Source organism: Chrysemys picta, chromosome 1 (assembly GCF_011386835.1).
Source record: "Chrysemys picta bellii isolate R12L10 chromosome 1, ASM1138683v2, whole genome shotgun sequence".
In the NCBI taxonomy this organism is placed as follows: Eukaryota; Metazoa; Chordata; order Testudines; family Emydidae; genus Chrysemys; species Chrysemys picta.
Window position 1 is genome coordinate 148531643 of NC_088791.1, and position 20759 is coordinate 148552401.

The window sequence follows — 20759 nt, forward strand, 5'->3', positions numbered from 1 at the left end:
ACAAATACAAATCACAGGTGCTGTAAGATGACTTCATCATGGAGTTCAACATGCTGAGTTTTAGCCTTAACTCAGAATTCCCTTGACTTTGTGGATTTAAGTCAGATTCTGCAATGATATTGTAATATATTTTTGATTATTTGTATTTCCTTTTTATTACTGTAGTGTTAAAAAGGAGAGGCAGGGCTCTTATTAAAATATTTGAAGTTTGACATAATACTGTTTTATTGTATACATACACAAAAGGAGCCAAATTGAACCCCGGTGTAAACGGGTATAATTCCATTAAGACTACTGAGTTGCACATATTTAGACTATGGAGGAATTTGGTCAAAGGGCCTGATCCTGCTTTCACATAAGGTAATGAATGGCAAAATTCCCATTATTATTTACACAGCGCCTAATCCAAAGCTCATTGAAGTAATTTTCCCTCTGGTCCTGTTCCTACTGAAGTCAATGTGAGATTTTATATTGACTTTAATTGGGAACAGAATTTGAACCATTCTGCCCCAAAATGTGCTAGTTGTTTGATTTCAATGACAGTGTAAGTGGGCCCTTAGTTTTAAATATTTATGTTGATACATGCAATGTATCACTTTACAGGGTTAAATATCTTAAATTTCTTCTTTTTTCCAAAGAACCAAAAGCAATTAGATTACGATATGATTTGATCATTTCCCAAATTTCAAACCATAGCCTTTTATGCTGACTAAGAAAGAAGTATCTTAAACACATAAACTTCATTTATTTTTCTTTATATGCCTATGTTAATCAAATTATTTTATTTTTCAAAGGTATTAAGCAAAACAGTAACAAAAAATAAAAATAAATGGTTCATCCTTTGAGGACGTTTTATACATCAAGTTGAGCCAAATTGGAATTTCAAAAACCTTGAAGGATGAAGTTTATTTTGGGAAGATTAACACAGCTTTTAAAACATACTAGCAATTTTTTCTTACAATTTAAAAAAAAATCATTTTTCCTTTTCACTATTTACAAGACACCCTTGAAAGTTCAACATTAAGGGACCTGATTCTGCAGTCGTTTCTTAGGAACAACTCCCAGTGAAAGTCAACAGAATTCATGTCAAAGTTAAGGACAATGGGATTGGGCTCAACATTTCATTTCTTTTTTTTTTTAATTATAATTTGTTGTTGTTACTGAGAAGCTAGTACTGATTTGATTTTATTTAAGAATAGTGCTGAAGCTTTCATTATGAAAAATAAATATGAAAAAGACAAAACACAGGGATGACCCTACATTTCTTACTCAGACAAAACTCTCATTGAAGGATCTGGTCAACACCTAAGAAAAACAAAGACCAATCAAATTTGGGGCTAGCCAATCTTGATACTGTTCTATTATTATAATGTTGCCATAGTTAACAGTCTTCATCGCAAATATTAAAGGAAAATAATTGATCCCTTTTCAATGCATCACAAATGAGAAATGAAAACATTATGTGTAACATTAACTCCAGTGGATTTTACCTTTGTTTAATGCCTTTTCCTGAAATATTACCTGCAACATATTTTATTTAAAAAAAAAACACCTTTGTATGCTACTCTGAATTTCTAAAAAAGAGCTCACTTGCACATTTTATTCTTACTAGCTTTGTCTGAATTCCTTACCTGGCCACTGTAGTGTTATCAATTTGGAAACTGAGCCTGAGCTCAGGATTGGGCTCTTGATGCTGACATTAAGAGCCTTATGAATTTGTTGACTACAATAACTGTGCACAGGGAAGAACAAGCATAAATGTGATTTCCATCCCATCACTCCAGGGTTAGCTACCACAAACACTGCAGTTGTCAAGTAAAAGGTATGCTGGCATCACATCACCCAGCCCCCCAATAGATGCCTTTTTCTTTCATTCTTTCTTTTAATTCTAATAGTAAATGAATAGAAAGAGCCACTCCAATCCTTACCTTACAAATCTGGAAATAATCCGAAGATAGGATTTCCTGGATCTCATCTCTGGGTGTCCCTGCAGCACCTGCAGTCCCTCCTGGATGCACGGATCCACTTCCAGCCCCAATTCCACCACCACTGCTACTGCCACCACTGCTACTGCCACCAGGAGATGAGGCAGTTAAACCATCCAAAACTTTGCGGAAATTAAATTTCTTCATTTTGGAAAAATCTTTAAAAGGATGGGGGGGCGGGGGGGAACCAGTGTGCTTTCACACAATCAGCTCCATGTAGCAAAACAAAAAACGGTCCGATGTTCTGCTGGGTCAGGCAGTGCGTTAGTCCCTTGTGCCAAACAGGGTCCCAATATTAGGTGGTTAGCGGGAGCCGGTTCCCAACGGTTCGCGGGAACCGGTTGTTAAATTTAGAAGCCCTTTTAGAACCGGTTGTCCCGGTTCTAAAAGGGCTTTTAAATTTAACAAAATCTCTGGCAGCTCCCTGCCCTGCTCCCGGCCCCAGCTCGCCGAGCTCCGCCTCCTCCCCTGACGCTCCCCCGGCTTCTCCGCCCCCTCCCCGCTTCCCGCGAATCAGCCGCGTCCCGGGCAGCCGGGCTTCCTGCAGGTGAGCTGGGGCTGGGCGGGGCGCGAGGAGGGCTCCAGGCGCCGCCCGGCCCTGACTCCGGCCGCGCGGCGCTGCCCGGCCCCGGCGGGGGTCAGAGGCCGGGGCCGGGCCGGGGGGTTGGATCGGGCAGAGGTTCTGGGGGGCGGTCAGGGGATGGGGAAGGGGGGGGTTGGGTAGGTGTGGGAGTTCCGGGGGTCTGTCGGGGCAGGCAGGGGGTGGGGTCCTGGGGGGCAGTTAGGGTTGGGGGTCTCGGGAAGGAGTGGTCAGGGGACAAGGGGGGGTTATGGGTTGCGGTTTCTGAGGGGGGCAGGACATGGGGGGGTACTCACCGGGCGGTTCCCTACCGGGTCTTCGGTGGCGGGTCCTTCAGCCGCCGGAGCCATGCTGTCGAAGACCCGGTAGGGAACCAGTTCCTAAGATTTTGGCAGCTCATCAATATGGACTTCATTTTGTCAGATGTAAAAGCTGCCCTGAAAAGGTCCTTTAAAAACTCCACAAGCAGCAAAACTAAGAATTTATATTCAAAAAAAGAAATAATGTCAAACCCGGCATCAGATTCTCTCACAGAATCCACGTTCGATAGTTATTTTGTTGCAACGCCAATAAACAACCATAAATCAAGATTAAAACCTACATCCAAAAAGAGTTGAATCTATTTTTCTGTCTATTTTACCTAAGCTTGGCCTTTAATCCTTCGGTTTGGGGTATTTTTATTAAAATAACAAACCACATTAAAATCCCCAAACCAGCTTCAATAAACGGTACCAGTCACCACTTTTCTCTCCGGCATGTTGGGTGAACTGGGGGTGCCGGTAAGTGAAAAATCCCGGGAACTAACACCGGGGAGTTGGGTCGCGGGGCGCTCACATCACTCGACTCCCTGCAAGCAGCGACCAGTCCCTGCGCCGCGGCCCCTAGGCGCTGGAGGCATGGCTAGGTGGCTCTGCACGTGCTGCCCCCATCCGCAGGCACCGCCTCTGCAGCTCCCATTGGCCGCGATTCCCAGCCAATGGGCGCTGCGGAGCCAGCGCTGGGGGTGAGGGAGCAGCGTGCAGAGCCGCGCCTCCAATGGCTCAGGGACTAGTCGCCGCTTGCGGGGAGCCGAGCGAGGTGAGCGCCCCGCACCCAAACTCCCTCCCACATCCCACGCCCCCCCTTGTGCCCCAGCCTTGCACTCTAAGCCCCTCGCGCCCTTCCTCCGCCTAGAAGCAGCAGATGCCCTCACTTCCGGGGAGCCGCGTAGGGAGCCTACTGGCCCCACGCCAACCAGGGCTATAAACCAGACGTGCTCTGAAGATTGGAAATGCTATAGAAACGTTGTATGGGGTGGAGAGCTTTCTGGTTTGTACAGGGCCCCCTAACAGCTATTTCTGTAATTTTATGTTGAGGTTACGGTAATTTTAAGCTTGGATTCTCTCCGTGCCACTGCTGTCTCCTCCTGCTTCGGCTACTCTTGCTGTCTGTCTATCCTAGCAGCAACAGCAATTGCTGCTCTCCTTGATCCTCCCCTCACCCTTGCCCTCACACTCTTAAGGGTAATTGACCATTCGTCGCTGGACTGGCAGCTTTTCACTTGCTTGAGTATTGAGCTACCCCTCACCGTTCCAAGATGCTTCACCGTTGTAACATACACCCGGACTGTGAGGGGCAGTTCAGTTATCTGAAATACCATTCATAGTTGTAAGGAAACCAAACAGCACCTCACCAGTCGGGGGTAAAAGCATGTCTGTTAATCCTTTTAATTGTGAGGATACTGAAAGCTAGCCCACTTACCCTTATCTGCGCCCCCCACCCACAGCTGTGGCCGGGAGCAGTGCCATGTCTCCAGGAGGGGGGATCCAGACAGGGGTAAGGGGACAAAGGCTGGGTGGGGGCAGGCATAGGGCCAGGAGCGGAGCCCCGGGCACAGGGCCTGCCCCCAGGACCTCACATGTAGGGCCAGTAGCAGAGCCCCAGCAGCCAGGACCCCGGGAGCAGGGGGCCAGGTGTGGGGCAGTGGGCATGGGGCCAGTGCCCCAAGAGCAGATCCCCAGCACGGGGCACAGAGCCAGTGGCTGGGAAGCAGGCCAGCAGCCGTGACCTGAGCCCTGTGCGCAGAGCCAGCAGCCAGGGCATGGGGTCACCGCCCCAAGAGTAGAGCCCCAGGCACGGGGCCAGCAGCCAGGTAGCAGGGCTGACGGTCAGGACCCAAGCCCTGGGCTGGGGAGTGGAGGTCTGGGTGCGGGGCCACCTGGGGGTGCTGCAGCACCCCCCGCACCCCTAGTACCCAGGCCTATGTCTCTCGTGGTCCTGGTGTAACCAACGAAAGGTCCCCAGCCGTCCTTGGGTATCTGACTGCTTTTTGGTCTCAAAACAACCGGCCGACTGTCCCTTGTGGTAACATAACCTGTTGGTCCCAAGATAACCAACCAAGTGATCCTCTGAGACCTCTGAGTAATGGATAATACTCCTGGTCCTGGATTAACTGACTGACCATGCCCCACAGTCCTGAGGTAAGCAAAAATTGTTCTCTGCCCAGTCCCATAGTAACCAATTGATCATCCATAGCTCTGAGACAATTGACTGGCTCTCTGTCACCACAACACAATCCAGGGGTAAATGAGCAACTATCCCGCACAGTCCTGGGGCAGCAATTTCTGGCAATGCTGGGGTAGCTGGAGCAACTGTGCCTGGTGGTGCCAGGGTAGCCAGGGCAACTGTGCCTGGTGGTGCTGTTCACCTGGCCAGGATGCAGTTAGGCTCGTCCCCCCCATCCCATGTCTATCATCAGGTTATTTAATCCCAAAACAAAGATTTACAACGGGGTAAGGTGCAAAACAGTTTATTAAACGAAGTAAATTAACAACAGACGTACTTAACTAGGACCCCCAAATCCAAAAGGACCAACATACAGAACCACTCGGCTGTTAAACAAGATACACGGCTTAAAGCCCAGGCCCCAAGCTATTTACCAGGGCAAGTTGCAAAGGTTACAAAGATGACACTGTACCATGTCTTGATAACAGGATGTGATGGACCCTCATGGACACATCAGGACTGGAGCACTGGACACAAGTAAAGACAGGAACTCCAAGACAGGGCTCCAAGACAGGTAAGCTGATCTTTCTGCAACAGGTCTCCTTTGCGAAGACAGGGCTCTGACCAGGGATGCCAGTCTTTCTCCCACAGGTCTTCTTCCGCTGCTGTGTCCTGCATGTGTGTAAGATTCAGAGACCGAAGATAGCTGATGGACTGCTATCCAGTGTGCAGGCAAGTAACCCCAACCATGCAGCCAGAGGTATTATGGCCTCAGCAACCCTAAGTGCAGGCGTCCACTGACTGCCTTGTTGACGGGCAGCCCTAGGTGACTGGGGAGATGGCCTTTTATAGTCTCCCGTTGCCAGGCAGTTTAGCCAGTCACGTCCCCTTAGCTTTTCCCGCCTTTTTACTCAGAAGAGCACCAAACTGGTGAAGGAGAAGGGGAACAAAGATGGATCCCAAACAACTATGGTGATCCAAGATGGTGCTTGCAAGGGCAGGTGTTAAAATATGAAATTTTCCCTACAATGCCAGGGTAGCCAGGGCAACTGTACCTGGTGGTGCCAGGGTAATCATGCCTGGTGGTGCCAGGGTAGCCAGAGCAACTGTGCCCAGTGGAGCCAGGGTAGCCGGGGTGACCATGCCCGGTGATGTCATGGTATCCGGGGTAGCCCTAACCCAGCCACTGAGCGGGGTTCACAATGTCCCTCTTTCAGAAGCTAAACAGATAAACAAAGTACTGGTGGGGGCGGCCGCTGTCCTGGTCCCACAGCTCCAGCTCCACCTCTATTGCTCCTGTACACTCTCAGACACTCTCCAAGGTTCTGAAACCACAGGCAGCAGCAGCAGCTCCTCCCCCCAGCCCATCCCCACCACCACGCTTGGGCGCGTGCACAAACGGTCACGCCCGTAACCCCACACGTGCGCCCTGCTCTTAGGGGCCAGAGCACCTATCACTGATTGACAGCAGATTTGCCAAGTCACAGGTCTCCACCATTAGCCCATGTCCGTGCCACTGGCTGTCTGAGGGAAGCCAGTGATTGTATGTAATTGGCGAGGCAGACAGTTGACTCGATCTGGGAGAACTGTCCAATAGACAGAGACACACCATCAGCTGGCGCCTGGTTGGGCGGGGACAGGTGAGAGAAGCCTGATTGACAGTTGGAAAAGCCAATGGAGGCCAATTGCCCATCATTTCGAAAGCCACAACATCAGCATTAGCTGTAATTTTCTGAACAGATTAATGACAGAGAGTTGAGGTGAAAGGGACACGGCCTACTTGAAAGCTAGTCAGTTTTCAAGAAAGTTTAAATTAATTTCATGTACTACACCTGCCCTGATGCCCCTTGCTCATTTTTGTAGTTTTATGATCAGATTTTCTAATATGTTAAAATGTTTTTCTCTCATTGTGTGCTGTGTGAAAGACCCACACAACCAACAGAGAAACTGATTGACTGTACAAGGGAAATTACAGCTTCCACCACTAATGGAGCTGCAACAGTTACCATGGCCAAATAGTGTTTTCTTGAAATGACTTAGTCCCAGAGGCTTACTCTGAACTCACGAATGGCCTCTGATTTCAGAAGCATGATATAGCAAACCAAACTTTATGCACAAGGCACAATAAGGAGTCTGTTGAGCTCAAAAGCAAATGAGATAGCTGTTAAAAATGACTCATGCCACCTCCTAAAGTCTGTTAGGGTACTCAAGAGCTTGGAACTGACTAAGAATCTGTTCCCAGCAACAGTATTTCATATGATTTTCAACAGAACCTTCCATATTTTCTTGTATAATAAAAGCAGCTGGCTGACTCAATACCAGTATGAAAACAGTGGAGTTGAAGAATTATACTTGAGGATTTAACCTACTTATTTACTTGTGTGATTATGCGATTTATTTCAGTGATGTTTGGGGGAAGGATGTCCACATTTGATTTTAGAATTTTATATTAATGTCTTTATCACTATTATATTTTAACCTTGCTTTGCACCCATAATTTTTCTTTCAGGGTATTTTGTCCAAAATGAAATTTGATATTTATGATGGTGCCTAATCTAAACTTTTGTTTTTTATGTAGAAACAAGAGTTTTTAAAAACTGGTAATGTGTGTGTTTATTTCTGATCCTTGTACTGCACCCAACACATTTTTATCACTGAGTAGGCCTAAAAGTCTTAATGCCCGCTATCTGACTAATGCTACAAGTAACCAGCCTTAGGAACCAACACATACCACAGTTGCAGTGAAGGTCTAATCAAAGACTAGCCAGTTACTGTCAGGTCTTAAACCTAGGGTTGCTGAGCAAGAGCCTTATCATCTGCACCAACCTGCTACAAGAACAGACATAGACCCACAAACAGGGGCTACACCTGCTGACTCAGCAGGATCAGCTGACTAGCAGCAGACTGCTGATTGGACACCTCTTAGCATAATTCTTCCTGTCCATGCCACTCCCCTTGTCTGAGCAATTAGTTGCTAGGTCTGCTGCTGACCAGACACCTGAGACCAAGTTCCAGCCTGCTTGCATGGTCCCTGCTCCTTGTTCATGTTACTTTACCTTGTTCTTACTCCCTTGCCTTCGCTCCAGTTATTAACACTGGCTTCTTGATCCATGGCACGGCATGGCTTCTAACTCCGGCTGTGTCCCTTGGCGTGACTCCGGACCATGACCCTGGCTTTACTCTGGGCTCCAACCATTAGGTCATACTGCCCATTATAGGCCCTGAGAGTTTGCTCAGACCCTCTTAGTCTCTTCTGGGACTCATTGCTGAACGCCTGGACCAAGTATGGATATTATTGGAGCTCCAATGCACTAGGGGCCTATGAGTCTGCAAGAACAGATTGCTGTCCTCTAGGCTGGAAACCAGAGGCTTTGGGATCAAGTACAGCATCTGCAAATGGAAAACTGCAGGAACAAGTTGCAGCACTCGGAGCAGCTGTGAGTACCCATTCGTCCCTCCACTACAACTCCAGCTTGGGACCAGCCCCATAGTTCCATTACCAGAGAGATACGATGCCACCTGCAGCTAGGGATGTAAATACTGTTTTAAAAGTTAACTGTTTAAACAATTAAAATTATAGCGTTTAACTAGTTGACCGATTAAAGGGAGAGGGGCTGGGGTCACTCCAGCTGGCCTGGCATGGTCAGAGCTGGGGTCGGCTAGCCCGGGGCTGGGGTCACTCTGGTCAGCCCCAGGGCTGGCATCGCTCTGGCTGGCTAGCGTGGGGCATCCGGGGCTGGGGTCGGCTGGCTGGCCTGCTGGAGCTGGGGCTGGAATTGGTTAGCATGGGGCGGCTGGGGTTGGAGTTGGTCGGCAGGGGCTGGGGTCACTCCAGCCAGCCCCAGGTCTGGCGTTACTCCGGCATGGGGCAGCTGGGGCTGGGGTGGCCTGGGCGGCCCCGGCGGGGCTGGGGCTGGAGTTGCTCCGGCCAGCCCAACGGGGCTGGGGCTGGCTGGCGCGGGGCGGCTGGGGGCAGCTGGCCAGCCCGGTGGGGCTGGGACTGCTCCTGCTGGCCCGGGGCTGGGGGTGGAGGGGGCTGGGGCTGGGGCAGCCAGCCCGGGGCAGCCGGGGCTTGGGTCGCTCCGGCCAGTGCGCCAGGGCTGCTCCAGCCGGTGCACTGGGGGTTAACAGATAAGCCTAATGCTTACCGTTTAACATTATACATCCCTTCCCGCAGCAAGTTTTGAGAGTTTATTACCCAATGCAGACTCCTCTTTGTGCTCCAGTCCCCAGGAATACCCAACAGATCAGGTCAAGGTGAGGCTGGTACTTAGCTTCCTTACTGGCGAGGCCCTAGTATAGGCCTCTCCCCTTCTAGATTTGGACCACCCAGTGCTGACAAGCTGGGCTTCTTTCCTGCAAGTATTCCCCACTATTTCTGATGACTCACAAAGTTCACATGACGGAGACCACTTTACATAAGCTTTGGCAAACCTTTCCTATGTCACCTAGTTTAGATGCTTGGTTGCAGATACCACCTCAAATGATGTCACATTCCTCCACCAGTATTGGTCTCTGCAACAAATTAAAAGAGGAACTGGTGTGGATAAACCCTCCCACCAGGTTGGATGCCTTTATGGATCCGTGTACCAGGATGGACACCAGACTTCATGAATGACAAATTCTGCAAATTCATGTCTACATTCAGCACTTGTCCAAAGTTCAGCCTTCAGACTCAAGGACACTTGGCCCTGGTTGAACCCATACAGATAGACAGGGGGTGGCCCCACCTGTCCCCACCAGAGCAATAGCACTGCAAATGGAAGAGCAGGATGTGTAATATCCATATGCCCTGCCAAACGCTCTGCCAGCCCATAGGATGGATCCTTGGCCTTTGGGTACAATTCCAAACTACTCTGGATGTGGTAGAAGCAGGACAGGTCCCCACTGCTGTCAGGCTTGGTTACTCAGGAGACCATACTTTTGGAAGTGGTTTTAGGGATTATCCGCCATTTTTGTTTTATTGTTTGTTACCCTCCATCTTGCCTCACCTTCTTGTTGCTTAGTTTGGTGCTTTATTTTAATCCTTATTTTTGATTGGATGAGTTTAGAAGAGCTCTGCCTAGTAACAGTGCCAAAGTTGGGAAAGGTCATCAGACCAGGGGAAAAATCTGCCTGGTAACAGGAGATTATAGAAGGGTTCAGCACATCCTAGACGCAGCCTGTGCTCGTTTGCAGTAACATCAAAAAAAGACACCTACCTGTTCCTGTCATCGGACTGCTCCGGTTTCTGCCCAGTGGTGACCTGATCCAGTGGTGGCATAATTAGGGATGTAAAATAGTAAATGGTTAACCAGTAAGCATTAGTCTTACCGGTTAACCCGTCCTCATCATTAACCCCAGCTGCAGTGGCCAGCAGCCAGCCAACAGGAGCAACACCAGCCCTAGGCCAGCAGGAGCAACACCAGCCCTAAGCCAGCAGGAGCAGCCCCAGCCGTGCCAGCCGGCCGGAGTGACCCCAGCCCCAGCAGTTAACCGGTTAAACGATATAATTTTAATAGTTTAAACGGTTAACTTTTTTACACAATGTTTATGTTCCTAGGCTTGATCTCCCAAGCCTCCTGGTCCTCAGAGGTTGCTGGGTTCGCTGATTCTGTCTGGTTTTCGGTTGTTTCCTGCAACAGATTGAGTAACAAAGATATATATATTCCCACTTATCTTTGATTTGGATCTGGGCTTAATGTCTATTAGTATGTGTTAAACCACTGAGCTGTTTTGTTAAAAAATCCCTTCTGTTTTATATCTTACGGTGATTAGTGTAATCCTTGGTATGACCTTAGGTGATAGATCAGGGGTGGGCAAACTTTTTGGCCTGAGGGCCACATTGAGGTTGCGCAACTGTATGGAGGGCCGGGTAGGGAAGGCTGTGTCTCCCCAAACAGCCTGGCCCCTGTCCCCTATCCCCTATCCCCTATCTGCCCCCTCTCACTTCCCGCCCCCTGACTGCCCCAACCCATCCAATCCCCCCGCTCCTTGTCCCCTGACTGCCCTGACCCCTATTCACACCCCCGCCCTCTGACAGCCCCCTCCCCGGGACTCCCACTCCCTATCCAACCGCCCTCTACTCCTCGTCCCCTGACCACCCCCTCCCGGGACGCCCTGCCCGGAACTGCCCCCTGGGATCCCACCCCCTTATCTAACCCCCCCCCCTTCTCCCTGTCCCCTGACTGCCCTCCCGACCCCATCCACATCCCCGCCCCCTGACAGGCCCCCTGGGACTCCCACTCTCAACCCTCCCTGTTCCCCATCCTCTGACCGCCCCCACCAGAACCTCCGCCCCATCCAGCCGCCCCCTCCTCCCTGACTGCCCCCCAGGACCTCCCGCTCCCTTACCCAACCCTCCCGCTCCCCACTCCCTTACCAGCAGCAGGAACTCGCAGCCACGATACCCAGCCAGAGCCAGCTGCACTCCCCACACTGCACAGCAGGAGTGGTGGGCCAGAGCACAGCCCACATGGCGGCGTGGCTGTGGGGGAGAGAGGCCAGCAGGGGAGGGCCCAGGGACTAGGCTCCCTGGCCCGGAGCTCAGGGGCCGGGCAGGACGGTCCCGCAGACCGGATGTGGCCCGGGGGCCGTAGTTTGCCCATGTCTATGATAGATTTAAAATTTTATTAGAGAATATTTAAAAATAAACGATACAGAAAATTTGAAGCGTCAGTTGTTGGTCATTGGGGGTAACATACAGAGTATGGGGGGGATGTTAGTATTTTGGGGTTGGGCAGCACACATAATACATACAGACTGCAATGTCCCCAATGGGGGGTAGACGGTGGGCGGGATCAAGATACAGTTGACAAGCGGTGAGGGTCAATCACTCATACGGGGAGTACAGACGGTCGTGGGCATAAGTAAGTGGACTGGGTAATGGGGATGGGGCAACCCTCACGTGGTGGGATTCAGGGTAAACGAGCCTGTTGGGGAGGGGATCCTTAATAAAGATATCTCCTGTCCCAAGTTTTCTGGTAACAGTTTGTGGTGACCGCAGCTGTACCCTTGACTGCCGTCCCTTGAATTGTAGTGATTTTTATGTTATTTATGTTTTATTATAGTCGGCTCAGTTAAAGGTTTATTTAAGGTCCACAGACCTTGAGTGAAAGCACTGGCAGCTGGTCAGTGGCTTACTTGTGTGGGACCCAAACTAATTGAAGGAGCAGACACCAAGTTGCTGACAAGCGCTGCTTGTTACAGCAGGCATTAGATTGGGGTGTACTGCTTGAACTTTGAGTAGCTGTGTGTGGCAGGCCAGCATAGATTGCTGAGTACTGCTGAGCTCTGACTTAAGAAGTCTGGTGACCATTGCGGTTGAGTGCCATACAAGCAGTTGTGTCTGTGTGGATCAGACATTTACTGTTTAAAAACGAGCAACCAAATCTTTGGCATACACGGATGGAATAAGGAGACAAATCAAAATTCTCGGGAGTACAGTGTCAATTTATTTGGAAAATGTAAAAATCCTTGGGAAGATTTATTTGTGGGGGAGAATGCTTTTGAAAGGTTATGTGAAAAGTGGGAAAGCTTTGTTACTTTCAAACCGACCGCAAATGAGAAACTAAAGAAAAGAGCCTTAATCTATGTTTTGGTAATGGTGGCAAGGGAACTAAATGAGCACATTAAAAATAAAAAAAAGTAATATCTCAGGTTAGAAAGCAGGTGGTAAAAAGGGAAGCTGAAATTGAAAAGTTAATGGTTCAAAATAGTACTTTGTCAGCTCAAGTGCTTAACCAATCAATACAAAATAACCAATCAAAACAACGGGTAGAAGAATTAAATGCATCCCTTGTGAAAAAGGATAAAGAAAAGTTTGTATTGGCTAAAAAGGTAGAGGAATCACAGGCTGCTATAAGGGAGTTGGTTAAAGAGGTTAGAAGCGCACAAGAGGGTGTCTAGAATCACTCCTCTTGTAATAGTAAAATCAACAGCTTGAGGGATAAATTAAGAAAAGCACAAGGAGTCATAGCTGCCCTAAATATGGATCCTTTAAAAGGATATAGATCTGAAGACTCCGATTCAGAAAAGTAGGAGTCTGATGGTGACTTAAATTAATGTGAAGGAAGCAAAAGTAGCAAGGACTCAACCCTCTGCTCCACAAGCCTTAGAGGAGCTGGAAAGTTCTAATGAAGTGTAGGAGGGGAAAAGATACCCCCTGATAGCACCTATTGCCACAAGCATGATAAATTATGGTCCCAATTGGCCAATTGAGACATGATATGCGACAAGATCAAGCAAGGACAATGGGAAAGACACTAGGTCTGCTTAATAAAGAAACCGCTCTGGACTGGTTGTCAAAGATCAGCAATATGGCCATCATCAGTAAAGAAGATATGGCTGCCTTATTACTGGAATGCATGAATGGTGAGGAATTTAGTGCCTTACCTGGGGAAATCTAGTTGGCAAACATTAAAGACATTTCAGAAATTTATGAAGCTGTGTTTAGGTTCTACTTCCCACATAAAAATACCGTAGGGAAGTTTTACTCAGACAGACAAAACGTAGGTGAGAGACCTGAAAGGTTTTTAAGCAGAAAACGATCTTGTATTGGCTAGCAGGAATGTCACCTATTGTTAATGGAATAGCAACCTACGAGACACCAGAATTCAAGGAGGCATTTAGTCAAGGGCTCACGCCTATGTTGAAAGTAACACTGGGTCCAATCAATCCAAGAACGGTGACCAGATCTAGATCAAAGAACTAGAAGATAAAATAAGGAAGGCTTTCGAGCTTCAATGAGAAGCTTTTCCCAGTTACTAGCAAAAGAAGAAGATAGCTGCTGTGAAGTACACAAGTAATAGAGCCAGTGAGCAAAAGGGGAAGAAGTACAATTTTGATGGCAAAAATTTTACACCAAAGGAGAAGAATGTCTCCAACCATGTTGATCCAGTCAGAAACCAGAAATATCATCATAACTCTGCTGACATGAAAGGATTTAAAGCAGTGCTGTGGAAGCGATTATTAAAGTATGAGAAAAAGGATCAGATCAACTGACTTCCAAGCCAGGAGTTATTTCGAAGATTGGCAAGATATGAAGGTAATAATTTGTCAGCTGCAACTGCACCCAAGCACCTAGAAATGCAGGAGTAGAAGGAAAATTTATTGTGGTGGGGCCAATCCCTTCCAACCTTTCCCCATGTGGCGCCTATTGACAACAATGCATGGGGAAGACCAGTGGTGGATGCCACCTTACAGGGAGAGTTTGGTAAATTTAGACAGACAATGCTCATTGATACAGGTGCCACATTGTCTCTTATTTGCACTAAAGCAGTCCCAAAGATCAAAGAGTTTCGAGTGCAAGAAGTAAAAATTTTTGAAGGATATAATGGAAAAGAAAGTGCTGTTCCCTTCTTAAGACCTATTGTGTGCAAGATTGGAAAAACTAGCCACTGAAGCTATATTTGGTATTCAGGTTCTGGATGGACACGGTATCATTAGTATTGACATTCTAAAGAATCTTAATCTGATAGTGCATTTACTGAATAGGGCATTGACTCAGGATACAGCTAGTGAAGGAGGTTTTACTGTTCCAACATCACGCAGGGTCGCAGCAGTGAAAGCTCCAGAAAAGCTTGAAATGCCCAATTGGGAAGAAATGGTTTCACAAATAGCAGAACAATATCTTAAGTCTTTTGCTACTAACAAGCTTCAGTGTGGAAAGATCAATGCAGAAGTGATAGTTATAGGTCCAGATCCTCAAAAGCAATACAAATATTCTCGAGAGGCTGAGGCGGGGATTAAAGAAACCATCAACGCTCTTGTAAACCAATGAGTGTTAATTGAGACTGCAAGTGTGTGCAACTCTCCAATTTGGCCGGTATTAAAAGTGGATAAGAAGACATGGAGATTGACAGTTTATTACAGGGAATTGAATAGGATAACACCTAGGCTAGCACCTGTGGTAGCAAAGTTTCATGGAAATCATGGCTGCCATAGCTGCAGGAGCCCAGTGGTTCACTGTATTGGGTTTATTAAACACCTTCTTTTACATCCCGTTGCATCCAAGTGTGTGGTACAAATTCTCTTTCACATTTAGAAATCAACACTTTACATTCAGTAGGGTACCACAAGGAAAGTGTGGGCCCCTTACTGAATGAGGGAGGCAAACTAGTGACAGAGGATGTGGAAAAATCTAATGTACTCAACGCTTTTTTTGCCTCTGTCTTCACAAACAAGGTCAGCTCCCAGACTGCTGGACTGGGCAGCACAGTATGGGGGAGGAGGTGACCAGCCCTCCTTGGAGAAAGAAGTGGTTCAGGACTATTTAGAAAAACTGGATGAGCACAAATCCATGGGGCCGGATGCGCTGCATCCGAGGGTGCTAAAGGAGTTGGCGGATGTGATTGCGGAGCGATTGACCATCATCTTTGAAAATTCATGGCGATCGGGGAGGGTCCCGGATGACTGGAAAAAGGCTAATGTAGTGCCCATCTTTAAAAAAGGGAAGAAGGAGGATCCGGGGAACTACAGGCCAGTCAGCCTCACCTCAGTCCCTGGAAAAATCATGGAGCAGGTCCTCAAGGAATCAATTATGAAACACTTAGAGGAGAGGAAAGTGATCAGGAACAGTCAGCATGGATTCACCAAGGGGAAGTCGTGCCTGACTAACCTAATTGCCTTCTATGAGGAGATAACTGGCTCTGTGGATGAGGGGAAAGCAGTGGATGTGTTATTCCTTGACTTTAGCAAAGCTTTTGATACGGTCTCCCACAGTATTCTTGCCGCCAAGTTAAAGTAGTATGGGCTGGATGAATGGACTGTAAGGTGGATAGAAACCTGGCTAGATCGTTGGGCTCAATGGGTAGTGATCAATGGCTCCATGTCTAGTTGGCAGCCAGTTTCAAGCGGAGTGCCCCAAGGGTCGGTCCTGGGGCAGGTTTTGTTTAATATCTTTATTAATGATCTGGAGGATGGTGTGGACTGCACTCTCAGCAAGTTTGCAGATGACACTAAACTGGGAGGCGTGGTAGATACACTGGAGGGAGGGATCGGATACAGAGGGACCTAGACAAATTAGAGGATTGGGCAAAAAAAAACCTGATGAGGTTCAACAAGGACAAGTGCAGAATCCTGCACTTAGGACGGAAGAATCCTATGCACTGCTACAGACTAGGGACCGAATGGCTAGGTAGCAGTTCTGCAGAAGAGGACCTAGGGGTCACAGTGGACGAGAAGCTAGATATGAGTCAACAGTGTGCTCTTGTTGCCAAGAAGGCTAACGGCATTTTGGGCTGTATAAGTAGGGGCATTGCCAGCAGATCGAGGAATGTGATCATTCCCCTTTATTCGACATTGGTGAGGCCTCATCTGGAGTACTGTGTCCAGTTTTGGGCCCCACACTATAAGAAGGATGTGGAAAAATTGGAAAGAGTCCAGCGGAGGGCAACAAAAATGATTAGGGGTCTGGAGCACATGACTTATGAGGAGAGGCTGAGGGAATTGGGATTGTTTAGTCTCCAGAAGAGAAGAATGAGGGGGGATTTGATAGCTGCTTTCAACTACCTGAAGGGGGGTTCCAAAGAGGATGGAGCTCGGCTGTTCTCGGTGGTGGCAGATGACAGAACAAGGAACAATGGTCTCAAGTTGCAGTGGGGGAGGTCTAGGTTGGATATTAGGAAACACTATTTCACTAGGAGGGTGGTGAAGCACTGGAATGTGTTACCTAGGGAGGTGGTGGAATCTCCTTCCTTGGAGGTTTTTAAAGCCCTTGACAAAACTCTGGCTGGGATGATTTAGTTGGGAATTGGTCCTGCTTTGAGCAGGGGGTTGGATTAGATGACCTCCTGCGGTCCCTTCCAACCCTGATATTCTATTATTCTATGATGATTCTATGATGCCATAATGGCCCTTCGTTGTGTTACAGGTTTGTGATTAGGATGTGGACTCATATAAAGGAAAAAGAAAAGGTCATCAGTTATGTAGACGACATATTAATTGCCACTGTAACCAAGGAAGAGAATCTCAAAATTCTAGATGCTGTTCAGTGCAAGATACAAGAAACTGGAATTGTGATCAGTCTGACAAAAGCCCAAATGATACAACAAAAAGTTATTTATCTTGGCATGGAGCTGGGCATACACAGGCACAGGCCTGATGCACAAGGAGTTGAATTAATTTGTAAACTGCCAGCCCCGCAAAACGTGTCAGTGTTAAGGTCTTTCTTGGGCCTTACAGGATTCTCCCAAGGTTTTATTGAGGGTTACTCAGAGATTGCACAACCTCTTTATATACTGTGAAAGAAGAGCCAAGAATGGACTTGGGGCAAAAAACAGAGAGATGCATTCTGTCAGGTGCTTGCAAAGACTCTGGTGTTGGTCTCCTTCAGCCTAACAAACCCTTCCAGCTTCAACTAGTGACAACTGAGAAAGGATTAAGTATTCTTATTGCAGAACAACAGAGTACAGTAGTTGTAGTTATACTTAACGTTGTAATTATGTTCCTGAAAAATGTGACTTTAAGCAAAACAATGTTAAGCGAATCCAATTTCCCCATAAGAAGTAATGTAAATGAGGGGGTTAGGTTCCAGGGAATTTTTTTCACCAGACAAAAGACTATATTATAGATATATGTATATATATGCTCAGGATATGGAAACAGATACTGCTTAGTAATAACCGACTCCTTCTCGAAATGGATAGAGGCATATCCTACATGAAACAACACAGCTAGCACTACAGCAAAAATCCTTTTGGAACAAACCTTCTCTAGATTTGGTCTTCTGGAGGTATTAGACTTGGACCAAGGACCCCATTTTGTAGGAAAGATAGTAAAGTGTTGTGCCAAGCATTTATTATAAAACAGAAAATCCATATTGCAGGACCCCCGCAAAGCTCGGGTTTGGTCGAGTGAACAAATCGGACATTAAAGACTGCTTCACGCAAGATTGTTGCAAGTTCAGGAAAAGACTGGGACAAAAGATTATGGCCATTAGGACAAATGGCCATAAGATCAACAATTGTGTCCCATGGGTACACTCCTCACGAGGTCATAACGGGCAGAATGATAAAAACGCCCAAACAGGGGTGGCTAGGAGGGATATCTCCAGAGGAGTATCAACTCAGAATTAAAATAGATCAGTTTATAAATAAGCTGTTGAATACTATCAACGCTGTTCAAAAACAGGTCAGTGCAATTGAAAAGTAATGCTAGACAGATGGATAAAAGACTGGGTGATGTGTTAAAATGCAAGGAATGGAATGTAGGTGACAAATTTTTTTATCGCTTCTACTCAGATAAGAACCATTCTTTAAGCCCCAAATGGGTAGGACCAGTTCTAAGGATAAGGCCTTTTCCTGTAGCTATATTGTAAGGCCTAAAGCCTACGGCCTTTGTCTGCAGCCATATTAAGAGAGCAGCAGGCATTAGCTAAGAAGCAGAAAGTCACATTCCATCTCAGTTACATTAAAACAATGTAATATCAGGCTGTTAAGAAGGAGACCCGTCCTAATAGCCCCCACTAGCACCAGATAAAGAAACAGATCTTAAGATGGTTAAAGAAAACTTAGTTTCATAGCCTCCTGTCTGGCAAAAATCACTTATCAATAGCTGTAGTTGTAAAATCCTCATTTCTTTATGGTTTTATCTTTATGGTCCCCACCTTTCCTATTGTTTGTATGATCTCTGTCTGGTTCTTTGATTGTTTCTGTCTGTTACATAATTAATTTAGCAAATTAATTAAGGTGGTAGGGTAGGATTGGTTAGAGAATTTTGTTACAATATGTCAGGATTAGTTAGCAAAATTTTAGTATCATGATTGGTTAAACTAAAAGTATAGCTAAGCAGGACTCAAGTTTCACTATATAAACTGGGGTCCAAAAGGAAGTTCTTTGGGCACTAACTCCAGCACACAGCCTCAAGAACAGAGCTGCCAGACCTCAACACTATGCCACTTACACTGTGCAGAAACTGGAGTCCCTCAGATGACCTGATACTGACTGACCATCAAGAAGAGTTCATCTGTCTTATTGGGAGTGGTGAGCATTGGATGCTTAGCATGTGCATTCTGTTTTGGTAATTGTTAATAAATAGAGATTAAGTAGGATATTAAGTAGGCTCTTTCACTAATAAAAGACCCCATAAATCCGCAAAATATTAAGTCCTAAGTCCAGAGGGAATGGGTGTTTACCCAGAGCCTGGAGGAGTAGAGCCTAGAGCCCATGGAGGGGTAAAGTTAGAGTGCCTAAATTAAGAGGGTTACGCCTTGAGCCCTAGGAACTAGATAGGTGCCCTAGAATGTGCAAGTGACAGAGAATTTTGTGCAGGTAACACAGTCATAATAACAAACAAGGCAAGCCCTACAACTTATCAAGTAGAAATAAAGGGGAAGAGAAAAGGAACCCAAAAATGGTTTCACTCTTTGCAACTGAAAGACTGGAAAGGATTTGTTACTTAAATGTTAGTAGTAATTTTTCTTTTTCTCTGCTTTCCTTTCCTTCCAGGAATTTCGTCACATCATGATTTTAATACTTTATTTAAGTGCATTCATTTGTATAACCCATTCTCTCATAGTTAAAAATAATGAACACTATTATTGTAAAGGCAGTGAAAGCCGAAGCCACCCAGGGGATGAGGTAGTGCAGGGTATAGATTTTGTGCTACCCAACCTATTGTTCAGGTGATCACAGTATATGCTTATAAGGAAAGTGGATACTGTTATTTGGTGTGGAGGGAAGAAACAAGTCTTTAATGACCTTCACAACAAATGACGAGCCTCATGAAGCAACCTTTTATGATAACTGAGGAGAGCAGCTTTCTCTGCTGCAAAAGTTTGCCAATTGGTGTGTATGGCAATTTAATGATGACTTTCTGTAAAGTTGTTCTAATGAAACAGTAATATTAGAGCCCTCAAAGTGTTCGTATATAAATTCTGATCTCCCTCACCAGGTAAAAGTAGGAATAATTGTTAACATTACAGTGGGCATGAAATATGTAGTAGATTTTATTAATGTCAATCTGTATACCCCTTTTAAACATTATATTGTTAATTTCAAGTGTCAAAATTGTACAGAATTTTATGTTAAAGAATATTACTCTGTAAATAAGTTTTATAATTGAGGCAATGTAACCTTTCATACTGAATGTTATGGAAGAGTTTATGTGAATGTAAACTCTAATCATACAAGCAAATAGCACTGCTCTACAGCCAAAATGCTTCTGAAATAAATGTAGTCAAACTTTACTAATTCTGGGTCACTGAGAACGAAAATGATGCTTAAAATTGTTGATTGGCTCTAGTTTTCAAGATATGCTATTGGGTCAGTATATACGACCCTTGACTTGGGAATGGCGGAGGATAAGGGAGTTATAAAGGGACGGGATCTCAATTTAAACCAGAAATGACTAAAATACATCTTTGACTGGATCTATGAATAAATCTATGACTGGGTTTGGACAGTACTTGCTTTTTAGGCAAAACAATGAATGATGCAATCTGAAGCTGGTATTGCGTCACACATGATATGAATTGCATCCTGTTATTCCTAGAAGTCATGGATGATGCAATCATAACTAAGCTTACATCACTCTGCTGAACAAATTGCCCTATATCAGCTCTAGAAATCATACAGTGTCGTGCTCTCTTATTTGTCAGTGTTTGATTTTGCAAAGGGACACATTTCTGTTTAGCCAAAGTGAGCAGAGATGCCTCGTACTTGTGTGAACAGTGCAGATAACTTCTGCTATATTTGTGGTGAAGTGACTTTTGCATCACAAAAGCGCAGTAT

At 46.3% G+C, this 20759-nt stretch overlaps 1 protein-coding gene and 1 long non-coding RNA gene across 13 annotated transcripts in view; one reads left to right on the forward strand and one right to left on the reverse strand.

The window, feature by feature from the left end:
- STXBP5L (syntaxin binding protein 5L) overlaps nt 1-2465 on the reverse strand; it is a 398900-nt gene extending 396435 nt beyond the window's left edge. For 11 of the 12 annotated variants that reach the window (XM_005292701.5, XM_065586846.1, XM_005292698.5 and 8 more), the window contains exon 1: nt 1929-2458. In XM_005292701.5, the coding sequence (XP_005292758.2) occupies nt 1929-2132 (204 nt within the window). In that variant the 5' untranslated portion in view covers nt 2133-2458. Of the gene's footprint in view, nt 1-1928 lie in introns of all 12 variants that reach the window. The other variant, XM_065586857.1, reaches the window with a different exon arrangement.
- LOC122173934 (uncharacterized) lies at nt 2375-20215 on the forward strand. Its single transcript, XR_006174985.2, has 3 exons — nt 2375-2532; nt 5538-5623; nt 16901-20215. It is a non-coding gene; the product is annotated as an uncharacterized LOC122173934 (long non-coding RNA).
- The last annotated feature ends 544 nt before the right edge of the window (nt 20216-20759 follow it).